This window comes from Salvelinus fontinalis, chromosome 18 (genome assembly GCF_029448725.1).
Source record: "Salvelinus fontinalis isolate EN_2023a chromosome 18, ASM2944872v1, whole genome shotgun sequence".
In the NCBI taxonomy this organism is placed as follows: domain Eukaryota; kingdom Metazoa; phylum Chordata; class Actinopteri; order Salmoniformes; family Salmonidae; genus Salvelinus; species Salvelinus fontinalis.
This window is the reverse complement of record NC_074682.1, coordinates 8,416,953-8,444,697: the sequence shown is the minus strand read 5'-3', so window position 1 is coordinate 8,444,697 and position 27,745 is coordinate 8,416,953. Positions and strand designations below refer to the sequence as shown.

The 27,745-nt window shown below is 43.0% G+C and overlaps 1 protein-coding gene across 1 annotated transcript; it reads left to right on the top strand.

The window, feature by feature from the left end:
* The first annotated feature begins 11,780 nt into the window (after positions 1-11,780).
* LOC129814902 (potassium voltage-gated channel subfamily A member 10-like) lies at positions 11,781-20,599 on the top strand. Its single transcript, XM_055868050.1, has one exon. It carries the CDS (start codon positions 12,448-12,450, stop codon positions 14,143-14,145), a length of 1,698 nt encoding a protein of 565 aa, XP_055724025.1. The 5' UTR covers positions 11,781-12,447; the 3' UTR covers positions 14,146-20,599.
* Positions 20,600-27,745: the final 7,146 nt, after the last annotated feature.

The window sequence follows — 27,745 nt, the reverse complement described above, 5'->3', positions numbered from 1 at the left end:
GGCATGCAGCGTGGACGTGCTAAAATGAAATCCAAATTTTATTGGTCGCGTACACAGTTTAGCGGACGTTATAGCGGGTGCAGGAAAATGCTTATATTACTAGCTCCTAACAATGCAGTATAAGGTCAAACAAGAACACAAATAATACAAAATAAAAATAAACAACAAGAAATCAAGACATGAACGAATTCAATTAACAACCCAAATAGAACTGTAACAGTAATCCAATGAACAACCCAAATAGCACTGTAACAGTAATCCAATGAACAACCCAAATAGAACTGTAACAGTAATCCAATGAACAACCCAAATAGAACTGTAACAGTAATCCAATTAACAACCCATATAGCACTGTAACAGTAATCCAATTAACAACCCAAATAGAACTGTAACAGTAATCCAATTAACAACCCAAATAGAACTGTAACAGTAATCCAATTAACAACCCAAATAGAACTGTAACAGTAATCCAAATAACAACCCATATAGCACTGTAACAGTAATCCAATTAACAACCCATATAGCACTGTAACAGTAATCCAATTAACAACCCATATAGCACTGTAACAGTAATCCAATGAACAACCCAAATAGAACTGTAACAGTAATCCAATTAACAACCCAAATAGAACTGTAACAGTAATCCAATTAACAACCCATATAGCACTGTAACAGTAATCCAATTAACAACCCATATAGCACTGTAACAGTAATCCAATTAACAACGCAAATAGCACTGTAACAGTAATCCAATTAACAACGCAAATAGCACTGTAACAGTAATCCAATTAACAACCCATATAGCACTGTAACAGTAATCCAATTAACAACCCATATAGCACTGTAACAGTAATCCAATGAACAACCCAAATAGAACTGTAACAGTAATCCAATTAACAACCCAAATAGAACTGTAACAGTAATCCAATTAACAACCCATATAGCACTGTAACAGTAATCCAATTAACAACCCATATAGCACTGTAACAGTAATCCAATTAACAACGCAAATAGCACTGTAACAGTAATCCAATTAACAACGCAAATAGCACTGTAACAGTAATCCAATTAACAACCCAAATAGCACTGTAACAGTAATCCAAATGTAATCTATAAGTATATACACCAGATTGATTTACACAATATACTGTATATTAAGAATGATATGTACAACAGTAGATAGAGTGAGCTATGTCAAGAAGTACAATATGAATATATTAGAATGAGCTATGTCAAGAATCCAGTATTTAAATACAGGAGTACAAAACCCCATGGCAAAATGGATAGAATTTTAGGAAATTAGCTTCCTAAGGGGCAGCCGTCTCTAAGGTGCAGGTTAGAGTACCGAGTGGTAGCTGGCTAGTGACAGTGTCTGAGGTTCAGGGCAGGGTACTGGGCAGAGGGCTGCTAGTGGTGACTGTTTAACAGTCTGATGGCCCGGAGATAGAAGCCGTTTATCAGTCTCTCAGTTCCATCTTTGATGCACCTGTACTGTCTCCACCTTCTAGATGGCAGTGGGGTGAACAAAATCAAATCAAATCAAATTTTATTTGTCACATACACATGGTTAGGAGATGTTAATGTGAGTGTAGCGAAATGCTTGTGCTTCTAGTTCCGACAATGCAGTAATAACCAACAAGTAATCTAACCTAACAATTCCACAACTACTACCTTATACACACAAGTGTAAAGGGATAAAGAATATGTACATAAAGATATATGAATGAGTGATGGTACAGAACGGCATAGGCAAGATGCAGTAGATGGTATAGAGTACAGTATATACATATGAGATGAGTAATGTAGGGTATATAAACATAAAGTGGCATAGTTTAAAGTGGCTAGTGATACATGTATTACATAAAGATGGCAAGATGCAGTAGATGATATAGAGTACAGTATATACATATACATATGAGATGAGTAATGTAGGGTATGTAAACATTATATTAAGTGGCATTGTTTAAAGTGGCTAGTGATATATTTTTACATAATTTCCATCAATTCCCATTATTAAAGTGGCTGGAGTTGAGTCAGTATGTTGGCAGTGGCCACTAAATGTTAGTGGTGGCTGTTTAACAGTCTGATGGCCTTGAGATAGAAGCTGTTTTTTAGTCTCTCGGTCCCTGCTTTGATGCACCTGTACTGACCTCGCCTTCTGGATGATAGCGGGGTGAACAGGCAGTGGCTCGAGTGGTTGTTGTCCTTGATGATCATTATGGCCTTCCTGTGACATCGGGTGGTGTAGGTGTCCTCGAGGGCAGGTAGTTTGCCCCCGGTGATTAGTTGTGCAGACCTCACTACCCTCTGGAGAGCCTTACGGTTGAGGGCGGAGCAGTTGCCGTACCAGGCGGTGATACAGCCCGACAGGATGCTCTCGATTGTGCATCTGTAGAAGTTTGTGAGTGCTTTTGGTGACAAGCCGAATTTCTTCAGCTTCCTGAGGTTGAAGAGGCGCTACTGCGCCTTCTTCACAGCGCTGTCTGTGTGGGTGGACCAATTCAGTTTGTCCGTGATGTGTACACCAAGGAACTTAAAACTTTCCACCTTCTCCACTACTGTCCCGTCGATGTGGATAGGGGGGGTGCTCCCTCTGCTGTTTCCCTAAAGTCCACAATCATCTCCTTTGTTTTGTTGACGTTGAGTGTGAGGTTATTTTTCTGACACCACACTCCGAGGGCCCTCACCCTTCCCTGTAGGCTGTCTCGTCGTTGTTGGTAATCAAGCCTACCACTGTAGTATCGTCCGCAAACTTGATGATTGAGTTGGATGCGTGCATGGCCACGCAGTCGTGGGTGAACAGGGAGTACAGGAGAGGGCTCAGAACGCACCCTTGTGGGGCCCCAGTGTTGAGGATCAGCGGGGTGGAGATGTTGTTACCTACCCTCACCACCCTCACCACCGCCTTGCGAGGGTTAACACGTAACATGCTTTACTCACCACCGCCTTGCGAGGGTTAACATGCTTTACTCACCTCGGCTGCAGTGAAGGAGAGCCCGCAGGTTTTGGTAGCGGGACGTGTCAGTGGCTCTGTATTGTCCTCAAAGCGAGCAAAAAAGTTATTAAGTCTGTCTGGGAGCAAGACAACCTGGTCCGCGACGGGGCTGGTTTTCTTTTTGTAATCAATGATTGACTGTAGACCCTGCCACATACCTCTTGTGTCTGAGCTGTTGAATTGCGACTCTACTTTGTCTCTATACTGGCACTTAGCTTGTTTGATTGCCTTGCAGAGGGAATAGCTACACTGTTTGTATTCGGTAATGTTTCCGGTCACCTTGCCCTGGTTAAAAGCAGTGGTTCGCGCTTTCAGTTTCACGCGAATGCTGCCATCAATCCACGGTTTCTGGTTTGGGAATGTTTTAATCGTTGCTGTGGGTACGACATCGTCAATGCACTTTCTAATAAACTCGCTCACCGAATCAGCGTATTCGTCAATGTTGTTGTTGGATGTAATGCGGAACATATCCCAATCCACGTGATCGAAGCAGTCTTGAAGCGTGGAATCAGATTGGTCGGACAAGCGTTGAACAGACCTGAGCGCGGGAGCTTGCTGTTTTAGTTTCTGTCTATAGGCTGGAAGCAACAAAATGGAGTCGTGGTCAGCTTTTCCGAAAGGAGGGCGGGGGAGGGCCTTATATGTGTTGCGGAAGTTAGTATAACAATGATCCAAGGTTTTACCAGCCCTGGTAGCACAATCGATATGCTGATAGAATTTAGGGAGTTTTGTTTTCAGATTAGCATTGTTAAAATCCCCAGCTACGATGAATGCAGCCTCAGGGTGTGTGGTTTCCAGTTTACAAAGAGTCAGATAAAGTTTGTTCAGGGCCATCGATGTGTCTGCTTGGGGGGGAATATATACGGCTGTGATTATAATCGAAGAGAATTCCCTTGGTAGATAATGCGGTCGACATTTGCTTGTGAGGAATTCTAAATCAGGTGAACAGAATGACTTGAGTTACATTACATTTACATTTAAGTCATTTAGCAGACGCTCTTATCCAGAGCGACTTACAAATTGGAAAGTTCATACATATTCATCCTGGTCCCACCGTGGGAATTGAACCCTGGTCCCCCCGTGGGAATTGAACCCACAACCCTGGCGTTGCAAGCGCCATGCTCTACCAACTGAGCCACACGGGACTATATGGGACCATAGAGTTCCTGTATGTTGTCATGATCACACCACGTCTCGTTAATCATAAGGCATACACCCCCGCCCCTCTTCTTAACAGAAAGATGTTTCTTTCTGTCGGCGCGATGCGTGAAGAAACAAGCTGGCTGCACCGACTCCGTTAGCGTCTCTCTAATGAGCCATGTTTCCGTGAAGCAAAGAACGTTACAGTCTCTGATGTCTCTCTGGAATGTTACCCTTGCTCGGGTTTTCATCAACCTTGTTGTCAAGAGACTGGACATTGGCGAGTAGTATGCTAGGGAGTGGAGAGCGATGTGCCCGTCTCCGAAGCCTGACCAGAAGACCGCTTCGTTTGTCCCTTTTACGGTGTCGTTGTTTAGGGTCGCCGGCTGGGATCAGATCCATTGTACTGGGTGGAAGGCAAAACACAGGATCCGCTTCGGGAGAGTCATATTCCTGGTTGTAATGATGGTGAGTTGACGTTGCTCTTATATTCAGTAGTTCCTCCCGACTGTATGTAATGAACCCTTAGATTACCTGGGGTACCAATGTAAGAAATAACACATAAAAAAACAAAATACTGCATAGTTTCCTAGGAACGCGAAGCGAGGCGGCCATCTCTGTCGGCGCCGGAAGTAACGGGCCGTGACTCAAGTGTCTAAATTCCTTGATGTTCTTCTTGGCCTTCCTGTGACACCGGGTGCTGTAGGTGTCCTGGAGGGCAGGCAGCATGCCCCCGTTGATGCGTTGGGCTGACCGCACTACCCGCTGGAGAGTCCTGCGATTGCGGGCGGTGCAATTGCCGCACCATGTGGTAATATAGCCCAACAGGATGCTCTTGATGGTGCACCTGTAGAAGTTTGTGAGGGTCTTAGGGGCCAAGCCAAATTTCTTCAGCCTCCTGAGAAGCTTTTGACCATCTCCACTGCAGCCCGTCAAAGTGGATGGGGGCATACGCTCTCTGCTGTCTTTTGTAGTCCAAGATCAGCTCCTTCGTTTTGTTGATGTTTAGGGTGAGGTTATTGGTTGTTGTTGTTGGTAATCAGGCCTACCATTGTTATGCCGTCAGAAAGGAGGGGGCTGAGCACGCACCCCTGTGGAGCACCCATGTTGAGGATCAGCGTGGTGGAGGAGTTGTTGCCTACCTTCACCACCTGAGGTTGGCCCGTCAGGAAGTCTAGGACCCAGTTGTACAAGGAGGGGTTCAGACACAGGGCCCTGAACTTAGTGATGAGCTTGAAAGGCTGATCTGTAGTCAATGAACAGCATTCTTACGTATTCTTATTGTCCAGGTGGGGGGCAGTGTGCAGTGAAATGGTGATTGCGGTGTCCGTGGATCTGTTGGGGCGGTATTTAAATTGTAGTGGGTCTAAGGTATCAGGTAAGCTGGAGGTGATATGATCCTAACTAGCATCTCAAAGCACTTTATGATTACAGAAGTGATTACCTTCACTTTCTTGGCTACAGGAACAATGGTAGACAATTTGAAGCAAGTGGGGACAACAGACAGGGATAGGGAGAGATTGAATATGTCCGTAAACACTCCAGCAAGCCAGTCTGCACATGCTCTGAGGATGCAGACTGGGATGCCGTTCGGGCCGGAAGCCTTGTCATTTTGCCTCTTTGATTGCCTTATGGAGGTCATAGCTCGTCTGTTTGTACACGTCCATGTTCCCAGTCACCTTACAGTGGTTAAATATGGTGGTTCACGCTTTCAGTTTTGCACCAATGCTGCCATCTATCCACGTTTTTAAGTTATAATCATCACTTTAGGAACAACATCCTCTATGCACTTCCTGGGGGGGGGGGGGGGGGGGGGGGGGTCTTGAGTTCAGCTTGAGTTCAGTGAAGAGGCGACTCCAGGATGTAAAGAAAAAAACATATCTCAGACTGGCCAATAAAAAGAAAAGATTAATATGGGCAAAAGAACACAGACACTGGACAGAGGAAGTCTGCCTAGAGGGCCAGCATCCCAGAGTCGCCTCTTCACTGTTGACGTTGAGACTGGTGTTTTGCGAGTAATATTTAATGAGGACTTGTGAGGCGTCTGTTTCTCAAACTAGACTCTCTAATGTACTGGTTAGCGCCAGTTTGCGCTGTTCTGTGAAGGGAGCAGTAAACAGCGTTGTACGAGATCTTCAGTTCCCAATTTCTCACATGGAATAGCCTTAATTTCTCAGAACAAGAATAGACTGACGAGTTTCAGAAGAAAGTTATTTGTTTCTGGCCATTTTGAGGCTGTAATCGAACCCACAATGCTCATACTCCAGATACTGAACTAGTCTAAAGAAGGCCAGTTTTATTGCTTCTTCAATCAGGAAAACTGTTTTCAGGGGTGCTAACATAATTGCAAAAGGGTTTTCTAATGATCAATTAGACTTTTAAAATTATAAACTTGGATTAGCTAACACAACGTGCCGTTGGAACACAGGAGTGATGGCTGCTGATAATGGGCCTCTGTACGCCTATGTAGATATTTCCAGCTACAATAGTCATTTACAACATTAACAATGTCTACACTGTATTTCTGATCAATTTGATGTTATTTTAATGGACAAAAAAATGCTTTTCTTCCAAAAACAAGGACATTTCTAAGTGACCCCAATCATTTGAAAGGAAGTGTGTGTGTGTGTGTGTGTGTGTGTGTGTGTGTGTGTGTGTGTGTGTGTGTGTGTGTGTGTGTGTGTGTGTGTGTGTGTGTGTGTGTGTGTGTGTGTGTGTGTGTGTGTGTGTGTGTGTGTGCGTGCGTTTGTGCAGAGATGGGGGATTGAGTCCTCAGGTACACAATGGACGTGTATGGAGGGTGTATGACAGGATGATCTAATCCTTAGAGTGAGGTTGGATTGGATGTGCGCCCCTGAGGTGTTATGGTGTCTGCTTAGTCTGCAGGAGCTGTGGTAAGATCAGGATCTACCGTCCCTAGCCACGTCAGACTGATCTCTGTTGACTCCACAACAGTGGGGATATGCTAGGGCTCCCTAGCTACCTTCAGTATCACAATACCCCACTGACTGAGGAGGGTGACCCCCGCAACATTCACACCACTACAGTGTGTGTGTGTGTGTGTGTGTGTGTGTGTGTGTGTGTGTGTGTGTGTGTGTGTGTGTGTGTGTGTGTGTGTGTGTGTGTGTGTGTGTGCGCTTGTGCGTGTGTGTGTGTGTGCGCTTGTGCGTGTGTGTGTGTGTGTGCGCTTGTGCGTGCGCGCGTGCGTGTGTGTGTGGGTGTCCGTAATGGAGTCTCTAGTTTCGTATTGGGTGTATGATTACCAAATGCAAGGCTTTACTAGAGCCCAAGACAGTCTGATATCCTGACTGTCATGCTGTATGAGCAGAGGAGAAGGAGCACGGGAGCACAGATACCTGGAGAGGAGAGAGAGAGCGCGGTCAAAAGAACTTCAGGCTCAGACCTGGGGACCCTGGTGAGTGCTCCAGACTTCTGTACACAGTTGCTTCAAACTTGTTAATGGTGTGTGTGTTCCTCTTTACCTGTGGTGTTAATGGGGATGGAGTTAGTAGTGGGATGGGGTCCTGTTATCTGATTTGCTAACACTTTTTATAGTGATTTTTAAACCGTGTCTGTTTTACACATGATGCATACTTGTGACCAGCAAAGCTTGTTTTGTGAGCAATTTTTTTTAAATTCTAATCAAGGATTGAATGGTGTTTGATTTAGTGTTTTGTGTGCTTTTGGTTTGGAAAACTCATTAAACTGCATCTGAGATTAAGGTGGTCTGGACCCCCATAATCCACACAGACAGACATGCACGCTAACACACACATGCGTGCACAAACACGCACATGTCCATAGGGAATATCTGACATGAGCTTTCATATCTTCAGAATTTTCTCTATAATGTTTTGTAGCACAAGCTATTCACCTCTGTCTACTATTCTCTCCGATCCCTTTTCATCAAAGTGAAAATAGCTACTCTGAACAATAGGAAATGAATTTAGAAATACAGTTAAGGTCTGCTGTAGGCCATCCATGTATACATGTAAATGGTAGCTTTTTGGTATGTTTTCAACAGTAACATACAGTATATTCAAAATGAGTAGATTCACACTAGCTTCAGCAAACGCTCATAAAATTCAAGGTATATTTAAAATGTAAAAAAAATATTCAACCTTTATTTAACCAGGTATGAATCCTGGCTTAGGAAGACCACCAAAAATTCTGACATTTTCATCCCTAATTACAACATTTTCAGACAAGATAGAACGGCCAAAGGGGGCGGTGTTGCAATCTACTGCAAAGATTGCCTGCAGAGTTCTGTTTTACTAACCAGGTCTGTTCCCAAACAATTTGAACTTCTACTTTTAAAAATCCACCTCTCTAAAAACAAGTCTCTCACCGTTGCCGCCTGCTATAGACCACCCTCTGCCCCCAGCTGTGCTCTGGACACCATATGTGAACTGATTGCCCCCCATCTATCTTCAGAGCTCGTGCTGCTAGGCGACCTAAATTGGAACATGCTTAACACCCCAGCCATCCTACAATCTAACCTTGATGCCCTCAATCTCACACAAATTATCGATGAACCTACCAGGTACCACCCCAATTCCGTAAACACGGGTACCCTCATAGATATCATCCTAACCAACTTGCCCTCCAAATACACCTCTGCTGTTTTCAACCAAGATCTCAGCGATCACTGCCTCATTGCCTGCATCCGTAATGGGTCAGCGGTCAAACGACCTCCACTCATCACTGTCAAACGCTCCCTGAAACACTTCAGCGAGCGGGCCTTTCTAATCGACCTGGCCGAGGTATCCTGGAAGGATATTGATCTTATCCCATCAGTAGAGGATGCCTGGATATTTTTTTTAAATGCCTTCCTCACCATCTTGAATAAGCATGCCCCATTCAAGAAATTTAGAACCAGGAACAGATATAGCCCTTGGTTCTCTCCTGACCTGACTGCCCTTAACCAACAGAAAAACATCCTATGGCGTTCTGCATTAGCATCGAACAGCCCCCGTGATATGCAACTTTTCAGGGAAGCTAGGAACCAATATACACAGGCAGTTAGAAAAGCCAAGGCTAGCTTTTCCAAGCAGAAATTTGCTTCCTGCAACACAAACTCAAAAAAGTTCTGGGACACTGTAAAGTCCATGGAGAATAAGAACACCTCCTCCCAGCTTCCAACTGCACTGAAGATAGGAAACACTGTCAACACCGACAAATCCACTATAATTGAGAATTTCAATAAGCATTTTTCTACGGCTGGTCATGCTTTCCACCTGGCTACCCCTACCCCGGTCAACAGCACTGCACCCCCCACAGCAACTCGCCCAAGCCTTCCCCATTTCTCTTTCTCCCAAATACAGTCAGCTGATGTTCTGAAAGAGCTGCAAAATCTGGACCCTTACAAATCAGCCGGGCTAGATAATCTGGACCCTTTCTTTCTAAAACTATCTGCTGAAATTGTTGCCACCCCTATTACTAGCCTTTTCAACCTCTCTTTCGTGTCGTCTGAGATTCCCAAAGATTGGAAAGCAGCTGCGGTTATCCCCCTCTTCAAAGGGGGGGACACTCTTGACCCAAACAGCTACAGACCCATATCTATCCTACCCTGCCTTTCTAAGGTCTTCGAAAGCCAAGTTAACAAACAGATTACCGACCATTTCGAATCCCACCATACCTTCTCCGCTATGCAATCTGGTTTCAGAGCTGGTCATGGGTGCACCTCAGCCACGCTCAAGGTCATAAACGATATCTTAACCGCCATCGATAGGAAACAATGCTTTGCAGCCGTATTCATTGACCTGGCCAAGGCATTTGACTCTGTCAATCACCACATCCTCATCGGCAGACTCGACAGCCTTGGTTTCTCTAATGATTGCCTCGCCTGGTTCACCAACTACTTCTCTGATCAAGTTCAGTGTGTCAAATCGGAGGGTCTGTTGTCCGGGCCTCTGGCAGTTTCTATGGGGGTGCCACAGGGTTCAATTCTTGGACCGACTCTCTTCTCTGTATACATCAATGATGTCGCTCTTGCTGCTGGTGAGTCTCTGATCCACCTCTACGCAGACGACACTATTCTGTATACTTCTGGCCCTTCTTTTGACACTGTGTTAACAACCCTCCAGGCGAGCTTCAATGCCATACAACTCGCCTTCCGTGGCCTCCAATTGCTCTTGAATACAAGTAAAACTAAATGCATGCTCTTCAACCGATCGCTGCCTGCACCTGCCTGCCTGTCCAACATCACTACTCTAGACGGCTTTGACTTAGAATTTGTGGACAACTACAAATACCTAGGTGTCTGGTTAGACTGTAAACTCTCCTTCCAGACTCACATCAAACATCTCCAATCCAAAGTTAAATCTAGAATTGGCTTCCTATTCCGCAACAAAGCATCCTTCACTCATGCTGCCAAACATACCCTTGTAAAACTGACCATCCTACCAATCCTCGACTTCGGTGATGTCATTTACAAAATAGCCTCCAATACCCTACTCAATAAATTGGATGCAGTCTATCACAGTGCCATCCGTTTTGTCACCAAAGCCCCTTACACTACCCACCACTGCGACCTGTACACTCTCGTTGGCTGGCCCTCGCTTCATACTCGTCGCCAAACCCACTGGCTCCAGGTCATCTACAAGTCCCCCCTTATCTCAGCTCGCTGGTCACCATAGCAGCACCTACCTGTAGCACGCGCTCCAGCAGGTATATCTCTCTGGTCACCCCCAAAACCAACTCTTCCTTTGGCCGCCTCACATTCCAGTTCTCTGCTGCCAATGACTGGAACGAACTACAAAAATCTCTGAAATTGGAAACACTTATCTCCCTCACTAGCTTTAAGCACCAGCTGTCAGAGCAGCTCATAGATTACTGCACCTGTACATAGCCTATCTATAATTTAGCCCAAACAACTACCTCTTTACCTACTGTATTCATTTATTTATTTTTGCTACTTTGCACCCCATTATTTCTATCTCTACTTTGCACTTTCTTCCACTGCAAACCAACCATTCCAGTGTTGTTGTTTTTTACTTGCTATATTGTATTTACTTCGCCACCATGGCCTTTTTATATTTTTATTTATTTTTATATATATTTTGTTTGCCTTCACCTTCCTTATCTCACCTCACTTGCTCATATTGTATATAGACTTATTTTTCTACTGTATTATTGACTGTATGTTTGTTCTACTCCATGTGTAACTATGTGTTGTTGTATGTATCGAACTGCTTTGCTTTATCTTGGCCAGGTCGCAATTGTAAATGAGAACGTGTTCTCAATTTGCCTACCTGGTTAAATAAAGGTGAAAAATAAATAAATAAATAAAAAAGGTAGGCTAGTTGAGAACAAGTTCTCATTTACAACTGCGATCTGGCCAAGATAAAGCAAAGCATTGCGACACAAACAACAACCCAGAGTTACACATGGAATAAACAAACACAGTCAATAACACAGTAGGAAAAAGTCTATATACAATGTGTGCAAATGAGGTAGGATAAGGGAGGTAAGGAAATAAATAGGCCAAAGTGGTGAAATAATTACAATATAGCAGTTAGACACTGGAGTGATGTGCAGAAGATGAGTGTGCAAGTAGAGATACTGGGGTGCAAAGGAGCAAACTAAATAAATTAATATTTACCTGGTTCTTGCAAACTTGCTGACCCCTGAGAAATGTGGAAACGATATGACCTCAAGTTTCATCAAGATCAATGTGATATCAAGTGCAGTTTATAACCTGCTGCCAAAGCCTGCAGTGCTACTGTGTCTGTAAGTGAGCCAACAGTTTCTCTCTGCATGTGCAAGGCCCTAGGTGTCAAGTAGAGACAGCGGTCGCCATTTAAAAGCTTGCGTCAGGATATGTTTACCTGTCTAAACCTGACAAGTGGAAAGATAAATGTCTTAACACCACTAGTCCATCCCAAGTTGCTTTTCTGTAATGTTTGATTGACATGAAAAGTAATCGAGACTATGTAAATGTACCATCCAGGCATAACTCTGACGATCAAAATACATGTTGTTTTTTGAGTTGTGAGTCCTTTATGACTGAAGTGCGATGGAGAGCTGATCTCCTGTTTAAGGAGATTGAGCTGAGAGATGATGATACAGAGTGATGTCTTGTTTACAGTCACACACAAACAGAGCCAGAGGATGGAAAATAAGCAGACTTTTATTTCATTTTTTCAGATTACAAGGAGATGGCATCTTAAATCAGACCACCCTATTGAATACACCTGTCTGAATGCTCTTCGGGAATAAGGAGACCGTGGCAGGATCATCAGACTGGTTGTGGCGTCGCCCCAGTCCCATCTCACTGAGGAACAGAGGAGTGCCCTGAGAAACGCACAGTGATGGAGGTGCCACTGGTGAACTTTGAGAACATGGATGATATCAGCATCAACATGGGCGACCCCAGTGACTCGAGGTACCCCACTTCACCCACCTCAGAGGCGGTGCCTGATCAAAACCTAGTCACCAATCGTGTGACGTCACCAAATTCGGCGCAGCACCGTGGTCACCAGATCAGGCCTGACGGGTTTTCTCCCTCTACACCACCTAAACTGACTGCTAAAGGACAATCTAGCTGCAACAGTCTGCTGTCCAACTTCAAACTCCTGATGAACAGTGAGGGCTCACCGATTGACAGCATCTTCAATCAGCTGGTTCAGGAGTGCCGTGACAATGAAGAAGACCTGTTTGGGGAGAAGCTGGAAGTGAAGGATGGGAATCAGAAATTGGTCATCAATATTTCAGGCATGATGTTCGAGACACAACTCAAAACTTTATCACAGTTTCCAGACACCCTGCTAGGAGACCCCGCGAAAAGGATGTACTACTTCGACCCAATGAAGAACGAGTACTTTTTCGACAGGAATCGTCCAAGCTTCGATGGGATCTTGTACTTCTATCAGTCAGGGGGAAAAATTCGAAGACCTGCCAATGTCTCCTTAGAGATTTTCGCAAAAGAGATTGTTTTCTACAAATTAGGAAAAGAAGCTATGGAACAGTTCCGTGAAATTGAGGGGTTCATAACAGAACCCGAGCCGCTGTTGCCCACCAATGAGGTCCACAAGCAGTTTTGGCTCCTTTTTGAGTATCCAGAGAGTTCCAGTGCAGCTAGATCAGTGGCCCTGGTGTCTGTCTTTGTCATTGTCATCTCCATCTTCATTTTTTGCCTGGAAACTCTTCCAGAGTTCCGTGATGACGTAGACTTTACCGCCACCCTTTCCCTGGGTGTCAATGGAACCCAGGAAGGACCTGCTTCCGTCCAAAACAACTTATTTGCCTATTTCACAGACCCCTTTTTCATTGTGGAAACCATCTGCATAATTTGGTTCTGCTTTGAGCTTGGCGTACGCTTTGTGGTCTGCCCGAGCAAAAGTGACTTCTTCCATAACATTATGAACACCATTGACATTGTCTCGATAATCCCCTATTTTGTAACCATGGTGACAGAGCTGTGGACCACGCCAGATGAAGACATCAACTCCAGCCAGAACATGTCACTGGCCATCTTACGCATCATCCGTCTAGTGCGAGTCTTCCGAATCTTCAAGCTCTCGCGACACTCCAAGGGGCTTCAGATCCTGGGCCAGACCCTGAAAGCTAGTATGAGGGAGCTCGGTCTGCTGATCTTCTTCCTCTTTATTGGAGTCATACTCTTCTCCAGTGCCATCTACTTTGCTGAGGTGGACGAGCCCCACACACAGTTTGTCAGTATCCCTGACGGGTTCTGGTGGGCTGTGGTGACAATGACCACTGTGGGATACGGGGACATGTGTCCTACTACTCTGGGAGGTAAAATGGTGGGGACTCTCTGCGCCATTGCCGGCGTGTTGACCATCGCCTTACCCGTCCCTGTTATCGTCTCCAACTTTAACTATTTCTACCACCGGGAGACAGAGCAAGCAGAGAAACAAGTGATTGACGATGCGACAGAGACTGCTCAGAAATTATCTGACGCAAACAGATATGAGTATGGTGGTACAACCTCTCCTAACATGAGCAAAATCAATGGTAGCGCGCAGGATGACAAGGATGACATGTAATGTGTTTATCATTGAAGTTATTATAACCAATGGCATGACAATGTAAGAAATCAAACATATCTGAATACTGAAATGCACTGATATCATTTTTGTTTCTGTATTGTACATTCTATTCATAGCAGCGTTTGAGCACATAGTATAGTATTCATCTCTCACAATATTCAAAATAAGAAGCTAATATTAGTTATCAGCCTGACTGATCTGCATGTGGATGTGTCAAAATGCAATTAAGATTATATATAAACAGTTACAGCATTAAACATTTACAGTTTGAACTGGACAGATCTTGAGTATATGTGGCATTATCAGCTTACAAATCCCGCAGTTGTATTTGGTATGAAGTGATGATACATTAGCATCAGGCAATTGTGTTCATTAAATTGTTTTCATGAAAAATATAAATTACACTGTGAACGGCATTTCATTTTCAAAGACATGAGTAAGAAAAACACCCTTGGATCAAGGGCTCATGTTACACCACATGTTCATGGTATACTTTCATGGTATACTTTCATGGTATACTTTCATGGTATACTTTCATGGTATACTTTCATGGTATACTTTCATGGTATACTTTCATGGTATACTTACATGGTATACTTTCATGGTATACTTTCATGGTATACTTTCATGGTATACTTTCATGGTATACTTTCATGGTATACTTTCATGGTATACTTTCATGGTATACTTTCATGGTATACTTACATGGTATACTTTCATGGTATACTTTCATGGTATACACCAGTAAGTGCAAAACATGCTGTCGGCAACTCTAGTTTTTGACACTATTACGCTCCAGTAGATTTATCACACTAGCAATCTAATAACGCAGTAGTTTTATCACACAATCTATGTAGACACTAACTAGACCCTTTAGGGCAGCACTTTATAATAACACCTCTTAACTAAGCATTTATAATGGATTAGTCAATAGTTTATTCATGTATTATTTCAAATGTTAGTAAGCTAGTTATTAGCAGTGTCATAAACAACTATTAAAGTATTTTTTTTAGAATGATTCATTAGATCATTAATAATATGTTTAATATAGGTACTAATCATTAGTTAAGTCTTTTTGCGTGGCCTAATGTAAATGTGAGTGCTAAAATGTTAGACAATATTAAAGTGAGTACTGCTGGATTGGTAGCTCCTTAAAAGGGTCAATCAGCAGTTGGTAGATCCATTTTCGGACTTATAAATGAATGATATGTACCCATTGATTCTTGAAGAATATCATTTATAAATTCCTCATGAGCTTACAGTAATTCAACGGTCGTACCCCCATCACACCCAAAATATAAGCTTGTTTAACTCCAGTGTTTGTAAACAAAGTAAATGTAAACAAATGAAATAGCCTCAAAACATGTTTAAAACTATAAAACTGTTTTATTAAAACAGTCCTTGCATCCATAGCTCTGTCTGTGAATTTGAGAGTGGTTACAATTCTCCAGCCCCATCTCTCAGCTTTTTACCGAAACAGGTGGGGGACTACGCTTTGCTATTGTTTCAATTGCTGATTGCCACTTTAACGTCTCAAAATAGCCGAAAATGTATCAATGGTAAAATAATAAGCACACAACACAGGATGTTTAAGGAATGATATTGAACATTTTATTCACAAAAACTGTTGTAGAACAACTATTGCAAGGACGTGAAGAAGAGTTGTAATGCAAATGATTTGCTAATGTTGTCAACCTCGCAAACGCAAATTAATCCTAAAACAGAGAGATGTAGCCTACACACAACAGCTGGCTGTACCAGACAGTTTATCTCTGATGGATTTTTATTCCTTCATTACTACTGATATGTGATTGAGGTAGAAATGTTACATGTATGATTTGCAGGAAGACATGTTAAATGTATAACCTTTAATGTAATTGTCTGCATCATTTCCAATCCCCCATAGATATGTTTTTATAAATATATACTGTCTATTATTTTAAATATATACATGTATAAAAAAAATATATACGTATAATTTCCCTTATTATTTTCCCCTAACACCCCTCACCTAATTGGAGTAAACTAAAGGAGAACAAAAATTAGGCTTCTGCTTCCAGTTTATACATACTACACACATTTACGGACACAGTATATTTTACATTCGTTATCCTTTGTTTGTTTTAGTCCCGTTCTTCAGCTACCCTCATCCCCTCCCATCTATCTTTAAAGACCACACAGTTTTGATTTCTATTTGCCATATATTTCTCAACTGTGCTGTGATGGTTCACAAAAGTTCTGAACCTATTTTACGGACACAGTATATTTTACATTAGTTATCCTTTACTTAACACCCATCCCGGATCCGGGAGCATCCTCATCAGTAAAAGCTGACTAGCATAGCCTAGCATAGCGCCACAAGTAAATAATAGCATATAAATATCATGAAATCACAAGTCCAATACAGCAAATGAAAGATAAACATCTTGTGAATCCAGCCATCATTTCCGATTTTTAAAATGTTTTACAGCGAAAACACAATATGTATTTCTATTAGCTAACCACAATAGCCAAAGACTCAACCGCATATTTTCACCATGTTTCTACCGCATAGGTAGCTATCACAAAACCGACCAAATATAGATATAATTAGTCACTAACCAAGAAACAACTTCATCAGATGACAGTCTTATAACATGTTATACAATAAATGTATGTTTTGTTCGAAAATGTGCATATTTGAGGTATAAATCATAGTTTTACATTGCAGCTACCATCAAAAATATCACCAAAGCAGCCAGAATAATTACAGAGAGCAACGTGAAATAAATAAATACTCATCATAAAACATTTATGAAAAATACATGGTGTACAGCAAATGAAAGATAAACATCTTGTGAATCCAGCCAATATTTACGATTTTTTAAGTGTTTTACAGCGAAAACACAATATAGCATTATATTAGCTTACCACAATAGCCAAACACACAACCGCATTTATTCACCGCATAGATAGCATTCGCAAAAACCAGCAAAAGATATAAAATTAATCACTAACCTTGACCAACTTCATCAGATGACAGTCTTATAACATCAGGTTATACAATATACTTATGTTTTGTTCGAAAATGTGCATATTTAGAGCTGCAAACCGTGGTTATACATTGTGAATATGTAGCATCGATTCACCAGAATGTCCGGAGCTATTTTGGACACTCACCTAATCTGACCAAAGAACTCATCATAAACTTTACATAAAAATACTTGTTGTATGGCAAATGAAAGATACACTGGTTCTTAATGCAACCGTCGTGTTAGATTTTTTAAAATAACTTTACCATAACAAACAGCTTGCGTTATTGCCAGACAGCGCCCGCCAAAACGGCAGAGAATAGGAATAACATTTTCCACAGAAATACGAAATAACATCATAAATTGTTCTTACTTTTATTGAGCTTCCATCAGAATCTTGTACAAGGAGTCCTAGGTCGAGGATAAATCGTTGTTTGGTTTAAGAATGTCCTTTTCTCCTGTCGAATTCGTGCCACAATGCTAGCCAATGTTGATGACGTTCCCAGTTTCTCTCGATGCAAAGGACGGAAAACTCCAAAAGTCCCAATAAACGTTGAATGAACTGATGAAACTCGGTTGAAAAAACCTACTTTATGATGTTTTTCTAATATGTATCAAATAAAAACAGAGCCGGAGATGTTAGCCGTGTATACCGAACGCTTATCATAAGACAATATGGAGGTGCTTCCCGCACCTAGGTAGAGAAAGGAAATTCTGGACACGTCATTCCAAGAGCTCTTGTTCGACCTCAGATCAAGCTAGACACCCCATTCCACCTTCCACTGCCTGTTGACATCTAGTGGAAGGCGTATGAAGTGCATGCATATCGATAAATATTAGGCAATTGAATAGGCAGGCCCTGAAACAGAGCTTCGTTTTCAGATTTTTCCCTTCCTATCTGGAAGTTTGCTGCAAAATGAGTTCTGTTTTACTCACAGATATAGTTCAAACAGTTTTAGAAACTTGAGAGTCTTTTCTATCCAATAGTAATAATAATATGCATATTGTACGATCTAGAATAGAGTACGAGGCAGTTCAATTTGGGCACGATTTTTTCCAAAGTGAAAACTATTGACAAGGAGATTTATCTTTGGTTTTTTTAGGTTTTTTTTTGTCCCACCCTTCAGCACACTTTGGTTTTGGCTTAAAAGTCACTGCCAAGAAACGCTAATGTTAGAATTTTTTGGACAAAAAACATTACGTTATTCAACATTGAGCGTGTCTGAAGTTACACATTACACCGTTACAATAGTGTGACTGTTTCGGGTTCAAATGTTCAGTATAAATCTTAAACATCCTCTCTATTATGTGCTTATTGTTTAACCATCGATATGTTCTAGGTGCCACTTGAGACCTTAAGGAACATCAGGCACTGCTGGGATGTCTACCAATGGCATATCCATATTTTTTATGAGAAATAACACTGGTCACTCATGTGTGAATGGCTAGCTTACTATCATTTACAAAGGTGGGAGTAATGTACAGTACCAGTCAAAAGTTTGGACACACCTACTTAATTCAAGGGTTTTTCTTTTTTTTCTTCTAATTTCTACATTGTAGAAAAATATCATGTCGTAACCAAAAAAGTGTTAAACAATATATTTTAGAATCTTCAAAGTAGCCACCCTTTGCCTTGATGACAACTTTGCACACTCTTGGCATTCTCTCAACCAGCTTCATGGGGAAAGCATTTCCAACAGTCTTGAAGGAGTTCCCACATATGCTGAGCACTTTTCTTTCACTCTGCAGTCAAACTCATCCCAAACCATCTCAATCGGGTTGAGGTTGGGTGATTGTTGAGGCCAGGTCATCTGATGCAGCACTCCATCACTCTCCATGGTCAAATAGCCCTTACACAGCATGGAGGTGTGTGTTGGGTCATTGTCCTGTTGAAAAACAAATGATAGTCCCACTAAGCACAAACCAGATGGGATGGTGTAAAGCTGCAGAATGCTGTGGTAGCCATGCTGGTTAAGTGTGCCTTGAATTCTAAATAAATCACTGACAGTGTCACCAGCAAAGCACCCCCACACCATCACACCTCCTCCGTGCTTCACGTTGGGAACCACACATGCAGAGATCATTCGTTCACCTACTCTGCGTCTCACAAAGACACTGCGGTTGGAACCAAAAATCTCAAATTTCGACCCATCAGACCAAAGGACAGATTTCCACCGGTCTAATGTTCATTGCTCGTGTTTCTTGCCCCAAGCAAGTCTTTTTTTCTTATTGGTGTCCTTTAGTAATGATTTCTTTGCAGCAATTCGACCATGAAGGCGTGATTCACGTAGTCTCCTCTGAACAGTTGATGTTGAGACGTGTCTGTTACTTGAACTCTGTGAAGCATTTATTTGGGCTGCAATCTGAGGTGCAATCTGAGGTGCAGGAATGGAACCTAAGTAATGGCATCAAGTCAAAATGTCAAGATATGTTGGCCTTCATGCATCTTCATTTTTACATCGCTCTGTATTTCAGGAAAACAATCCCACCCTGTTACTTGTACGCACAAAGAAGTAACAGTAGTTTCCTTTTATTAAGCTCGCATAATTTATAACATCATAGGGAAATATGTTGACTCTCATGAAGACGCTAATTAATAGAAAACTATCAAAAGAGGAGAGAACAAAGACTCATGCCTCTTTGCACTCCAGTTGATTGAGGCGTTATTGTAGTAGTAATTGCTGTCATCGGCCTTGTAGGGCCCAGTGTGCCGAAACAACGAAACACTGGAATCGTGTATTGAACACATGTAAGTGTGATAGTCCTAGTGACTTTCTCCGACATTTCACTCATACTGCATTTACCTTCATTCCCTACCATGTATTTGAGATGGATTTAGAATACCTCAATTGGCTTTAGGAATGGGAATTGTTTTTTTTGTGTGAATGATATCAATTAATTCAGAAATGAACCATTGCTTTTACAAACGTTGGATATTGCTTAGTCCTGTGATATGCATGGCACCAAATCATGGCAACCCATATGAATGCTACACTAAACGTTCATTTTATTGTCAGTTACACGAACATTGACATTGCAGAAATGGCGCTGGATATATTGAGTTGCTCGGTTCAACAGGGCAGTGGACTATTTTTTGGGGTGAGATATGATTACGTATTCCAGCATGGGATTGGTGTATGAACCATAGTACTGAGTGCGTTCACAAAGGACATACGAATCTGCAATGACAATAGACAGAGAGAAGAAAACATATCAGGGCCTGTACAGTATAGTTTTTCATTTTGATTATCAAAACAGCAATACTTGCCATCCTGAAAAAAAGTTGTAATAAGATGGATGACTATGATATCAGTCAGTTAGTTACTTAAGCACTTTACAAAAGTATATAAAGACTGATTATGTATTAATAGTGTACAATATACAGTATGTGTAATTACATATATGTGCTGTGCATTATTTATGAAATTGAGTGCCTTTAATTAAACATGTACCCTACTTAACTACCCTGAGCGTTTTCCTTTTGAATTCATACCCTTTGACTTTTTCCACATTTTGTTACGTTACAGCCTTATTATAAAATAGATTACATCATAATGCACTGCATTGCAGTGTTAGCTGCGCCACCAGAGACTCTGGGTTCGAGCCCAGGCTCTGTCGCAGCCGGCCGCGACCGAGAGGTCCATGGGGCGAGGCACAATTGGCCCAGCGTCGTCCGGGTTAGGGAGGGTTTGGCCTGTAGGAATATCCTTGTCTCATCGCGCACTAGCGACTCCTGTGGCTAGTACTCCTGTGGCTTGGATACCATGAAAAAGGGGGTAAAAAAAAAAGATTAAATAGTTTTTTCCCCTTATCAGGGATCCCATAATGACAAAGAAAATAAAATTCAGAAATTTATAACAGAAAAACCCCTGAAATATCACATTTACATGAGTATTCAGACCCTTTACTCAGTACATTGCTGAAGCACCTTTGGCGATTACAGCCTCAAGTCCTCTTGGGTATCACGCTACAAGCTTGGCACACCTGTATTTGGGAAGTTTTTCTTGTTCTTCTCTGCAGATCCTCACAAGCTCTGTATAGCACTGAATAGCACAGCTATTTTCAGGTCTCTCCAGAGATGTTCAATCGGGTTCATTTCTGGGCTCTGGCTTGGCCACTCAAGGACATTCAGAGACTTGTCCCGAAGCCACTCCTGCGTTGTCTTGGCTCTGTGCTTAGGTTCATTGTCCTGTTGGAAGGTGAACCTTGCCCTCAGTCTGAGGACCTGAGTGCTCTGGAGCAGGTTTTCATCAAGGATCTCTCTGTACTTTGCTCCGTTAATCTTTCCCTCGATCCTGACTATTCTCCCAGTCCCTGCTGCTGAAAAACATCCCCACAGCATGATGCTGCTGCCACCACCATGCCTCACCATGGGAATGGTGCCAGGTTTCCTCCAGACATGACACTTGACAATCGGGCCAAATAGTTAAATCTTGGTTTCATCAGACCAGAAAATCTTGTTTCTCATGGTCTGAGAGTTCTTTAAGTGCCTTTTGGCAAAATACAAGTGGGGCTCATGTGCCTTTTACACTGGAGGTACTTCCGTCTGGGCACCCTACCATAAAGGCCTGATTGGTGGAGTGCTACAAAGATGGTTGTCCTTCTGGAAGGTTCTCCCATCTCTACAGAGGAACTCTGGAGCTCTGTCAGAGTGACCATCAGGTTCTTGGTCATCTCCTTAATCAAGGCCCTTCTCCCCCGATTGCTCAGTTTGGCCGGGAAGCCAGCTCTAGGAAGAGTCTTGGTGGTTCCAAACTTCTTCAATTTAAGAATAATGGATGCCACTGTGTTCTTGGGGACCTTCAATCTTGCAATATTTTTTGATACCCTTCCCAAGATCTGTGTCTCGACACAATCCTTTCTCGGAGCTCTAATATGAATATGAAAAACTCTGAGACCAGGTTGCCATGCCAACAGGCTCTTTGGAAGGGTTTCCAGAAAAAAAGCTTTAATTGAGAGCAAGCAACAAATATAAATGCCTGGAGTTTGTAAAATGGCTTTGGAACCTTGATTTGAACCGGTGCTATGGTCAGGTGAGACAAAAATAGAGCTCTTTGGCCCTGCACACCAGGGGTTGGTTTGGAGTCAAAGAGGATGCATCTGCAAAAATGTATGTCATACCTACTGTAAAATATGGTTGTGGATCTTTGATGTATAGGGCTGTTTTGCTTCCACTAATCCTGGGGCCTTTGTTAAGATCAAAAGCATCATGAACTCTACCAAATGGTTCATTTACCCCAAAATCTACATTATGCAATGGTTGTCTCTGAACTTAAACCCAGTTGGAAACATGTGGTTTGAATGAAGGAGGGCAGTCCATAAGCAAAGGATATCAAGGATCTGGAAAGATTTTGTATGGAGATGTGTTCTAAGATCCCTCCCAATGTGTTCTTCAATCTCATAGAACATTTTAGAAAAAGGCTCAGTGTTATTATCGTCACAAGGGGAAGGTGCCGGAGTATTGAAAACAGGGGTACCAAATAATTTTCAAGACTACTTTTGATTTATTTCTATTTTATTACTTGTTAAACAAAATCTCTTTCACTGAGCAATTGTATTATTATAAAATAATATAATAAAAACAAATTGCATACAATATAGCTCAATTTGAAATATTATCAATCAATCAAATGTATTTATAAAGCCAGCTTATATCACAAAGTGTTTTACAGAAACCCAGGCTAAAACCCCAAACAGCAAGCAATGCAGATGTAGAAACCCGGTGCCTGTTAAAAACTTCCTACAAAGGCAGGTACCTAGGAAGAAACCTAGAGAGGAACCAAGTTCCGAGGGGTGGCCAGTCCTCTACTGGCTGTGCCGAGTGGAGATTATAAGAGTACATGACCATTAAGGACAGATTGTTCTTCAAGACTTTCAAATGTTCATAGATGACCAGCAGGGTCAAATAATAATCACAGTGGTTGTAAAGGGTGCAACGGTTCGGTACCTCAATAAATAATACATGTCAATAAATGTTCAAGAAAGTAGGTACGGTAGAGAGAGAGAGAGTTGAAAACAGCAGGTCCGGGACAAGGTAGCATATCTGGTGAACAGGTCAGGGTTCCATAGCCGTAGGCAGAAAGTTTAAACTGGAGCAGCAGCACGACCAGGTGGACTGGGGACAGCCAGGAATCATCAGGCCAGGTGGTCCTGAGGCATGATCCTAGGGCTCAGGTCCTCTGGGAGGAAGAGAGGGAGAGAGAGAGAATTCGAGGAAGCATACCTAAATTCGCACAGGACACCAGATAAGACAGGAGAATTACACCAGATATAACAGACTGACTAGCCCCCCAGCACATAGACTACTGCAGTATACAGACTGGAGACTAAGACGGGGGAGGTCGGGGGACACTGTGGGCCAACCAGGCAGGATATAACCCCACCCACTTTGCCAAAGCATAGCCCCCACACCACCAGAGGGATATCAACAGACCACCAACTTACTACCCTGAGACAAGGCTGAGTACAGCCCACGAAGATCTTCTCCACAGCACAAGCCCGAGGGGGGCGCAAAACCGGACAGAAAGATCACGTCTGTGACTCAACCCACTCAAGTGACGAACCCTCTTAGGGACGGCATGGAAGAGCACTAGTGTCTTTATTGCTAATTTTTTATAAAATGTGCCAATCATTTTGGATGTGCAGAATGGTAGATTTTGGACTGTAGAATGGTGCTAAAAAAAACTCAACCTGAACCAATGCTGTAGGCAGAGGTGTCATGCCTATTGTAACTGAGGGTGGTAACAATTCATGCAAATACACTGTATATAGCTTGGCCATCAGAGTCCCCTCAAAAATGTCTGATGCATGACATCACTGGCTGTCGGCCTATACCTCTACAGACCAGCAGAGACATGAGGTGGTGAGAGGACTGGTAGTCAGCATGTGGCACCAGGCCTGGTTTCTTGTTAACACTTTGTGTTAACTGTTATTAATGCCTTCAGTGCTGCAGTCAGTCAGTGTGATGATGGCATTTCTCTCACCACTCTCTAACCTTTTCTCAACAACACAAGGGACTCCCTCGTGTGTGACTGCCTGAGAATGTGTCATGTCACAGGAGGATGGGTTCTTTTTATATCTGATACATGGCAGAGAAAGAGGATGCCAAGTGCTTGTGTCCTCAAACACTGTGCTTCAAATCAAAGGAGTGTGTGGGACAGAGATTGTTTGAAGATAGGGGTTGTCTATTCTATATGAAGGGCCTTATCAATTAAAGGAAAAGCACAACATAGCATTTAAAAAGATGGCTATTTTTAGAATCTCCGCCAGCTGGTAAAGGATATAAAGTGCGAAATACTCCAGGGATGTGAAATAGAGGAGAGATTGCTGGCTTAACTTAGAACTGAGAAACTATTACCATAGTTATTACCATAATTCTACATGCTAGATGTAGAATATAAGGGTATGCGCTTGACAATGGCTTTGAAAGACATTGCTTCAAAGCAAAAGCAGCAAATTAAATACAAAACAAATGAATATTTTATGAGATTATCTGTCTTGGCTTCCTACGGTAAGCGCAGATAAGAGACTGTCACACAGGGCACATGAAATATACTGTAGGTTAATATGCACGTGTGACACACAGCACAGATAACAGATTGACGCACATACATTGTTTCTGTGTTTTCTATGTTTGTCAGTTTAGATTAGATCATATGGGTGGCTGTGTCATTATTGCCGGTTCAATTCATCGGACCTGCTACTTGACTTTGGCCATTGTCATGTCAGTCAGTGTCAGTGGGGTCTGTTTGGAGTCTGTTGTGATCAGATTTCTGCTACTCATGCGAGAAGTTAGTGCCTAGCCATATGGCCTGCCCTTGCGCCCCACTGATCACTGATGGTGAGTAGTTGTATCTTCAACTGACTGACCAGCTTGATAGTGTTGTGCCATTTAACAGACAGGTGGCAGGCACAAGGTCGAACACAAAGTGAAGCAGCCTTCATTATTCATCAGGTAGTCCACAAAGAGATCAAATCCATCCTACCTTGATACCCCTGACACCTCCAAAGAATCCATTCAAACATCCAACAAATGGCTGACGCTATGACATTACACACTATAATTTACCACTAATGGTTCGATAATGATCAGTTTTACTCATTTCTGTCCTTCCACTCATTTCTTTAGTGACATGCTTTTCCGATGCTTTACTAATACAGTGGATGGTCCCGTGCCAAACCACAGACAGTGAATCTTATATCGGTCAGGCTCGTGTTACTGTTTTGTCAGCAGACACTCAATAAGCCAATTTTAGAGCTTCTCAGCTAGCAGTTTGTGTACCAAAGTGTCCTCTGGAAGACAGAGTCCCTGGAGTTCAACGTAAAGGCTAGGCACAGGCTGGCTGCTCAAAACCTCCAAAGTCTCCTCTCTCCCAACTATCCTGATTTTCTCCTCTGAATGTAACATACTGGAGGGAAACAGTGGCATCAGCCTTAAATGTACCATTACCTTGACAACAGGAATTTGACTAGCAACGGTCATCAAAATGGATAAAAAGGCCAATAATACAGTTCTGATGAATGTAACAGATGCATAATGGAGTAAGATACTCAACACTTTTTGTGTTTCATATTCATCAAATATTCAATTAATTATAGCACATAAACAAAGCAATCTGAAATTGACCAAAAAATAAAAATAAATAAATACATTTCAATGGATTCCAGAAGTTTTGATAGGAATTCAGGTGTTTAATTGAATGTCAACAATCAGAAAATGTCATATTTGAAACAACAAATGAAATGACAAATGCCAAAATGGCCTATTTATATGTGTTTGTATTATATTGCTAGAATAATAATGTTTGAAAATAACATCTAATTTGCTTTTTAAAGGTACCCCCCCACCCCCAATCTCCAGTAGTTTGCAACATGGATTTCACTCATATTCCTGATTGTTTTTGTCAAATCCTCTTGCATATTCAACATTAGGTGGAGACTATGTTCAGGAAAATTATGCTGCGTTGATATCAAGTGGGAAACAAAAAAATTACTACTTGTAAAACTGGGAGCAACCAGCTGTGTGTGTTCACATGCTTTGAACTCATTGACAACACAGATTGGCTAATGGCAAACAAGCTGCATCAACCATACGCTCAAAGTAAAGCTATCATCCTCGCAAACAAACTAATGTGTTCAAAAACCATACTATTTCGTTTTTCAAAATGAATGTTTTGTTGTTGCATTTAATTGTTGAAAAGTCCGGGATCGAGGTCGTTTCCTTAGTTTGTGAGTTCAGCATGTGGGAGCTCATGCCACCTTCACGTGCCAGTCAGAAGAAGGAAACTGACATTTCCGACTTGCTAACTCGTTTTAGACAGATAATCTCAAGTTTCCCACTTGGGAAGTATCTGAATCAACCAATGGGAAGCTCCACGCAAATAATTTACGGTCATTTTAACCGGAGGTTCCGAGTTTACGAGAGCATGCGAATGCGACGAGTTTCCCAAAAGTAAATACCAGTTGAAAGGGCGTTCAAGTGGATTTTCCCAGAGATGTGATGACCGCGGCATGATAGAACCCCCCCCTCAAGGTGCGAACTCCGGGCGCACCCCAAAAACTCAAGGGGAGAGTCTGGGTGGGCATCTGTCCGCGGTGGCGGCTCCGGCGGTGGGCGAGGACACCACTCCACCACTGTCTTTGAGTGGCGACCCTCGCCCCCGACCATGGTCCAGGAACCCTCACTAAGGCCCCTCCACAATAGAGGAGACAACTCAGGACAGAGAGGTAGCTCAGGACAGAGAGGTAGCTCAGGACAGAGGTAGCTCCGGACAGAGAGGTAGCTCCGGACAGAGAGGTAGCTCCGGACAGAGAGGTAGCTCCGGACAGAGAGGTAGCTCCGGACAGAGAGGTAGCTCCGGACAGAGAGGTAGCTCCGGACAGAGAGGTAGCTAAGGACAAAGAGGTAGCTAAGGACAAAGAGACAACTCTGGACTAGTGGCAGCTCCGGACTGAGTGGCAGCTCCGGACTGAGTGGCAGCTCCGGACTGAGTGGCAGCTCATGACTGTAGGGCAGCTCATGACTGTAGGGCAGCTCATGACTGTAGGGCAGCTCATGACTGGAAGGCAGCTCATGACTGGAAGGCAGCTCATGACTGGAAGGCAGCTCATGACTGGAAGGCAGCTCATGACTGTACGGCAGCTCATGACTGTACGGCAGCTCATGACTGTAGGGCAGCTCATGACTGGAGGGCAGCTCATGACTGGAGGGCAGCTCATGACTGGAAGGCAGCTCATGACTGGAAGGCAGCTCATGACTGGAGGGCAGCTCATGACTGGAGGGCAGCTCATGACTGTAGGGCAGCTCATGACTGTAGGGCAGCTCATGACTGGCTGGCGGTTCTGGCGGCTCCTGACTGGCTGGCGGCTCTGGCGGCTCCTGACTGGCTGGCGGCTCTGGCGGCTCCTGACTGGCTGGCGGCTCTGGCGGCTCCTGACTGGCTGGCGGCTCTGGCGGCTCCTGACTGGCTGGCGGCTCTGGCGGCTCCTGACTGGCTGGCGGCTCTGGCGGCTCCTGACTGGCTGGCGGCTCTGGCGGCTCCTGACTGGCTGGCGGCTCTGGCGGCTCCTGACTGGCTGGCGGCTCT

Bases quoted from the DNA above. Each gene is read 5' to 3' on its own strand.
- LOC129814902 (XM_055868050.1), top strand. From the start codon at position 12,448: ATGGAGGTGCCACTGGTGAACTTTGAGAACATGGATGATATCAGCATC.